Source organism: Hippocampus comes, unplaced genomic scaffold (assembly GCF_001891065.2).
Source record: "Hippocampus comes isolate QL1 unplaced genomic scaffold, H_comes_QL1_v1.1 scaffold409, whole genome shotgun sequence".
Taxonomy (NCBI): domain Eukaryota; kingdom Metazoa; phylum Chordata; class Actinopteri; order Syngnathiformes; family Syngnathidae; genus Hippocampus; species Hippocampus comes.
Genome location: NW_017804828.1, coordinates 659,239 through 666,468, shown reverse-complemented (window position 1 = coordinate 666,468; position 7,230 = coordinate 659,239). Strand labels below are relative to the sequence as shown.

General features: G+C 42.6%; 1 protein-coding gene across 1 annotated transcript; it reads left to right on the top strand.

Annotated features, from left to right (window-relative positions):
- Window positions 1-60: 60 nt before the first annotated feature.
- Window positions 61-6,844, top strand: cbln4 (cerebellin 4 precursor). The gene is made up of 3 exons (XM_019866338.1): window positions 61-1,120; window positions 3,219-3,335; window positions 5,393-6,844. Exons 1-3 carry the CDS (start codon window positions 860-862, stop codon window positions 5,588-5,590), a joined length of 576 nt encoding a protein of 191 aa, XP_019721897.1. The 5' UTR covers window positions 61-859; the 3' UTR covers window positions 5,591-6,844.
- Window positions 6,845-7,230: the final 386 nt, after the last annotated feature.

The following is a 7,230-nucleotide window of genomic DNA, read 5'->3' as shown; positions in this document are numbered from 1 at the left end:
GAAATGAAATAAAATACACATATATCCAGAACCTTGCGCAACACATTCGTAATCCCAGCAGGAACAACTCTTATCAAAATCAGTGTAAAGAATTGTGAAGAATTTTGAGATTTTTGTGTCACTGTGCTTCTTGGATATGGTTTGACTGAAAGTGCCATTCAATGCAGAATGCAAACCAGGATCGGCTTATTATTTATTAAAATAAACGTAGAAAATAATTTTTTCAAAGATATTTTCATTAATTTTTTTTTGTCAGGTGGTTCCTCGCCAATTGCGCAATTGCATTTGATTCCCGGCAGGCATGTGTCAATATAATTTCCTTTTGAAAATTGGATTTCGATTTCATTTTGATGTTGAATTGATATCAGATCCCCAGTGAGTTGCTGCGTCGAACAAAATCCGTGGAGCCACTTGACGACGTCAAGTTCGGGACACTGCTGACGTCAAATTTGTTCTTGTCGAAGCTTGAAGGTGTTGCATTAACCTGCAAGGCGCACACGAACTTAAGTGTGGTACTTGACAATTAATTAACGTCCGGTGCGCGTGCGCGCAGAAGGTGGCTGCGTTTTGGGCGCATGATCACGCGGCACCACCGAGCACATCTCTTCAGCTCCGTGCGTGGAGCGGACACAGACTGGCAGTCGGGCGCATGCATTATCCTTTCATGCGCATCACGCAGTTTTGACTGACGCACACGTATACGCACGAACTTTATTTATTGACTGAATTTTATTTTCATGAGACGCTCAGGCTTTTCTCCCGTTGGGAATTTGGACTCGACGAGGATGGCGCGCGCGAAGAGGGTGTCTCTCGTGGACGCGGCGCACGTGCGGACCCGTTAAGTGGACAACTCGCGGACATGCGGTTGTTGGGCTGGAGCGTGCTGTGGGTTCTGGTTGCCACGCTGCGAGGCCAGAACGACACGGAGCCCATCGTGCTGGAGGGCAAATGTCTGGTGGTGTGCGATTCCAACCCGGCTGCCGACTGGCGGGCGTCCAACTCGCCGCTCGGCATCTCGGTGCGCGCCGCCAACTCCAAAGTGGCTTTCTCGGTGGTGCGGAGCAACAACCACGAGCCGTCCGAGATGAGCAACAAGACCAGGATCATCTACTTCGACCAGGTCCTCATCCTCGTCCGTTTTGTGTTATGTGTCATGACAAGCAGTTGCCATGTTTTTGACAGTGTCCGTGCGTGCGTGTGCATGCGTTTGCCATGTGTTGTGTGGGGGAGGGGGCCATCCTGAACATCACCTGCAGAGCAAGCATCCACCCTCAAAAAAAGGTACTTAACGCAACAAGACAGAAATCTTTTTGTTTTTCCTTGAGGATGGGATGTGTGGTCTTTCCATTTGCTTGAAAGATTATGTAATGTAATGGACGGACATTGAAGTCTGCCGACTCATCCATCTATCCATCCATCCATCTTTTATAGTGCCTGTCCTGATTTGGGTCATGGGTGAGCTAAACCAGATCCCTTTCAACTGCCCCCCTTTTTTAAGGCAATGCGTTAACTATTTTGGGATTGTTCATTGTCATCCAAATATAAAAATAAGTTTCCACTGTTAATTGTGAAAGGCGGAAACAATAATGCTTAACTTTAATGTTAACGGCACGTATTGTGACTTACTGCTTTGAATGCCTATGGTTTCCCGTCCCCATCTTCTCTAAGCACCACTTGTTGAGAGAGCCCCTTCTTGGAGTATAATGATCACAACACAAGAAAAAGGCAAAACACATGGGGACTTATTATTGTGCTCAGTGCAAGTCTTGTGCAAAGTGCAGTCTAACAGCGCTTGGGTGGAGTTTGTTTTGGTATTTTCACAGACAGGCACAGAGAGAATTGGGCATTTGCGCTGTTGTGGGAGTAAACACAGCTGACTTGATTCCCAAACCATGGAACCATCAAAGCAGTTCCCTATTTTTCCCTATAAATTCAGTGCAGGAGGGGTGTGTGGTCACCATGACGGAAGCATCACGGACTCATTCGAGTCCCTGCAAGAATTCAACACACACAAAGTATGTCTACAGAGAACTGCAAAATCTTCACTCGTGATGCATCGTGGGGCGCTGCGAAGTGGGCACTTGGAGTCAGACTTCAACCCCGATCGTGCCTCTGTGTGTGTGTCTTATACACACACAGACACACACGCACACTCTCACACACACCAGTTGTGTTGTGATCAGGGGGCTACTTGTAAAAATATGATGATAATACTAAAAACAATCACAATAATAATAAATTCAATTAACTGATTTCTACAATGATTCTGAGGTTTTGATGCGTGCTGTTGTCATATTTATGAATGAAACACGATGACATCCGTCACGCATATCAGCGGAGCTCAGAATCTGTCTGCCTGCACCTTGATCAAATCCACCAAAAATTGCATTACAGCACCTGAGTCACAACTTTAGACCTGGTTTCAACTGGCCTCAAGTCTATTTCACTTTCTGACACCAAATTGTCAGGTGCGCCTGAGGTGTATCATAGAAAACACCCACGGTCCACCAGAACGCCCAGCGAGGCGTTAAAACATGCCAAACACGGTAAACTAGACTTGCCCCGAGCCCACATGAGCGTCTCTACAAAAACAGGGTCCAAGGAATTAATCCTCTGATTCACACTGACCTGTGGTCTCGTGTGACATCACGCACAATGGATCCCCAAAGTTTTGTGTGACCTAAGAGACAGTCATCCATAAACATTTGGTGAAAGTAAGATTCTGCATATTTAACAAGAGCGTTTGTTGATAAATTCTGATTTGGGTGAAGCAGTAGTAACAACAACAATAATCCCAACCATCAATTAACAAGTAAACAATAGGTCAAGTTATTGATACAATAAAGTCACGAACCCAGGTAACCTCACTCTATTCACTTTAGAGTCACATTTGTTTTATAAATACAGTATGGAAACTTTGTTTTTCTTCTTCTTTGTGTGCTGGAGCCTAAACTTCACACAGGAGAGGCCAAGCCAGATTGAAACCAATAATTTGTCGATTATTGAGTCAGTGCTAACCACTTGCTGCCATTTGTTGATACATATACAGTCTTCAATAAACACATTTTATGGTGAACTTAAATAAATCACCAAATGGATTCACCATGGAAAGCACCTCAAGTTTGTGAGCTCTTTCTAAAGTCATCAGAACTGTCCTGTCCTTTCCAAAACAACGGAAAGCTTGATTGTGAGCTTCTGTTTTCTCTCTTCTTTTGCAGGTTCTCGTAAATATTGGAAACTTCTTCACATTTGAGTCTGTGTTTTTGTCCCCAAGAAAAGGAGTCTACAGTTTTAACTTCCACGTCATTAAAGTGTACCAGAGCCAGACCATACAGGTATGTCATTTTAAGAACAATGTTCAGCGTCATCGACACCCGCATGGTTCAAGTAAAACAATTGAGATTTTTGCACTCAAGTACCGCAATTCGGGTTTGCGTCATTAGCTGCGTGAAGAGGAAAAAGCAATTTGGAATCAAGATTTTCAGAGCGTAATCTGCCAATGTGAGTGCTATGTCAACAGGCAGATCTGATATAATATGAGCCGCACCTCATCAAAATACACTGGAATGAAATTTGAATATGTTACATGAGAGGCATGTCCATTATCAAATCAGAAAAATAACTCCCAATGGAGGCTACCCTCAATTAAATCAGCGGGGAGAAGAGTCAGCCCAGGCCAACAAAATGGTACGTGACCTTCTAAAGGGGACATTATACAAAATGTATTTGGAACTTTAATACAGTTTATAAATAGTTGGGTCTCCGGCGTGCCTTCCACCTCTCAAGAGGAAAATTAAGCAACCGAGTAAATCTTTAGTATTTGCATTCTAAAAGTGTGTGAGTGAGCCGTTCCACTGGGGCTGATCGACACGACGACTAGCCCCACACCGAGCTTCTCAGCCAGTGAAATGGCAGCTCGGTTGGATGAAGTTCCACAGAGGAGGAAATCATCTTGACGCAGCGGCCGAAGCACTATCAGAGCCAAAAGGTCGTCTTAATTGCATCATTAGCACAGATTAGCAAATAGAGTTTGTGCGTCTGATACTAATGTTCTAATACTTTTGGGTTAAATTAACAATGTGGGGTTGGGGGGGCTTTGTGTTTGGTGATTTTATGCGCTACGCTAATTAACAGATGTAATTGAGCGGCTTGATAATGAAATGCTGCCTTCACAATTGATCATGTTGTGGGGCTCACAGATTAGACAACAGCATTCGCTTCTGAAATGAGATATTTGATTTCTTAGTGAAGTTGTTGGCGGAGTGCTGTGGATGTGTTTGTTTTTGCTGAAGTGTCCCTGTGCCGCAAAAATGCTTTCTTTGCTTCTTTCCCACATTGATCTATTAAAAAAATACATATATATTTCTCCCTTAATATTTGTATCACCTATATATTACTGTTTACTTCTGTATTGTCACTGCTTAGTGTGAAGTTAGTTACAGCATGTGTAATTTGATCATCTGCACGTGTGGGTTGTTTCATGTGATCCATCAAAGTACACTGTCAGATGTGTCACTTGAAATGCACATAGAAATAGGCGGAGAAAAAAAACATCAGATATAGGCATTCCATCAAAACTGGGCACTTGCCCGATTGGGCAGATGCCTTATAAAAATTGTGTTGGTCAGGAAAGAACAAAAATGCTGGTAAGTATTCAGATAAAGGTGCAGATTGACTTATTCACTCTGTTGGCGACTGGAGTCACTGCGGCATGAACGGTACAAGTACATCCAGTACATGTGGTGAAATGTCCATTCGTATTGTGGCATCATCCTTCCTGAACCAGGATGTAGCTTGCTCAGTAAATTATGCAAATAAGGCACTCCTCATTTCTTTTTCATTTTTGGGAAATGATTTGCTCATGTGTTCGCCTTCACTTTCCTTTTTAAATATAGTAATCCAAAAGGCTCCTATGTGTCACTCAGACTAACTTTCTAATCTTTTTCTATTGTATTAGGATGAAATAAGCCTTGATTGGACCCCAGGCAGGGAAAGCGGCATTTACCAATTACATTTTTTTTTTCAGGACACTCCACAAAATGTGTGTCATGATTGAAACATAAAATTGCTCGCACTTTTCATTCATTTTCTGATTTGACAATTGTATCCTATTGTGGGATTTAAAATGCAATTCTCTGTCTCGCTTTTCTCTCTCCCTCTCTCTTTAACTTGTCATTAAACTGAGAAGAGACCACCTCACATTATGGAGTTCAATGGTGACTCTCGATTTCAGTCAGTATGTCACCATTTTGAACAGGAGGGAAGAAATTCAAACCAAATTTAGCCCTTTACACCCGAATTTGAGCCGCATGTTGCATGTTAGACATTGACCGAAGCCTAACCTAAAATTGTGAAGATGATTTTACAGTTGTTTAATTGTCTGACTTGGTAGGTGAACCTCATGTTAAATGGAAGGCCTGTCATCTCAGCCTTTGCCGGGGACAAGGACGTAACCCGCGAGGCGGCCACTAATGGAGTTCTGCTTTATCTGGAAAAGGAGGACAAAGTCTACCTGAAATTGGAGAAGGGCAACCTGGTCGGTGGATGGCAGTACTCGACATTTTCTGGCTTTCTCGTCTTTCCGCTGTGAATCGTCAGAAAACAACAACAGTTTGTAAAAGTGACTGACTTCTCTCTCGTGATGTGTCGTCGCTGTATAAATCGAAACATGACTCCCGAAGCAGCGTCACAAAACAGGTTTTTGAGGATGCTTTGTTGAGTGCCATCCTGTCAGTCAAGCTGCCCCCAGAGAGAAGCCTTCCACATCCTGCGAGCACTTTGTTGTCATGACAACTGTTGCTCAGGTGTGTCTGCCTTTTTGCTAACTGAGGTGTTTGTTTTGTCGCCATCATCCATTTGATATGGCATTTGCTTTCAATGTAGCCAACCGCCCAAACATATCCTCGCTATCTGATTTAAAAAAACAAAAAAAAAACAAAACACAATATGTCCTTTTTATGACAACAATCGCAAGGACTTTTCTTTATGCTGTGTCTATAATATATAAATGAATGTCCATAATGTCTTCTCCTATCTGACACTGCATGACTAAACAGATGCTGTCTCAATTGACAAGAACGTTCATTCAATCACATACAGTGGAACCTCTCAAGCCGAATGGCCCTGAGGTTGTTCGCTGTGGAATTGAATGAGATTACGGGGGTGGGGGTGGGGGGGGGGTGTTGGCGGAATGGCGAGGATTAACACTTACCTTCGAAAAATGAACATAATGAAAGCAACATTTTACTGTAAAATTATGTGGCCAACTTAGACTTTGAATTATGATGATTTCCATATCAGGGGTGTCAAACTCATTTCTTGTCACGGGCCAGATTTTAGTTACAGTTTCCCTTGCGGTGGTTGTTATGATTGAAACCATACAAAGAAGTCAAGGATAACGGTTTATTCACCTATTGTTGAAGTTACTGTAATGAGGGATTTGGTCACAAGAAAATGATTCCAGTATCACACTTATCTGTTACAAATGAGAATTGGAAATTTTGGTTGAGATTTTAGCAAGCATCATGAAAGGTGCCATCATTGATTTGCGTTTGCGGGCCACAGAAAATGACGTGGTGGGCTGGATTTGGCCCCCGGGCCTTGAGTTTGACATATGTGGTCTATATGGTCGACATGAAGGTTTGATGACATTGTGGTTGCTAGCCACAGTGAGCAAAAATAGGTGAATGCAAGTGATGCGTCCCTATTTGACATAGAAAGTTCAAAAAAGTTATTACAAAACAGCTCATGAAAACGCAGCACCGTAAAATCTGCTTAAAATGTTTGCCTAAATGAAAAATCTGTAAAATACAGTCGTAACAATAAAGATTTGCATTTGTGGTAATTGTGATGTGTTTTGAAAATACTTTTACTTTACATGGTTGACATTGGACAGCAAGCAGATGCTACTTCATCTGGCTCAAGTTGAAGGAGGCTGTCGCTCAAGTCCGTTGCCAGGAAGCATTTCATTTTTGGCGCTCATCTGCTGACCCTCTTCCCCCTTCAGTTCATTATTTTCACTTTCCTCTTAACACTTGAGGTTCATATGCTGGGGTCAGGCTGCTTTTACTGAGAAATCAAAGGCCAAAAAGCCATCAGCTCAAATCACATAGACAGTCATTGTGTTGCATGCATGAGTGCTGGATGACAGTTTGGGCACTTGGACATACAAACTTGACATTCAAGTGGGGTACACACATGGCATTTTTTTTTTCTTGATGTGTGTGGTGG

What these genes read in the sequence shown, in the direction of transcription:
- cbln4 (XM_019866338.1), top strand. Translation starts at nt 860, where the DNA reads ATGCGGTTGTTGGGCTGGAGCGTGCTGTGGGTTCTGGTTGCCACGCTG. An exon ending in GGATCATCTACTTCGACCAG is followed by an intron (nt 1,121 to 3,218) that starts GTCCTCATCCTC and finishes CTTCTTTTGCAG; the next exon opens with GTTCTCGTAAATATTGGAAA. An exon ending in ACCAGAGCCAGACCATACAG is followed by an intron (nt 3,336 to 5,392) that starts GTATGTCATTTT and finishes CTGACTTGGTAG; the next exon opens with GTGAACCTCATGTTAAATGG.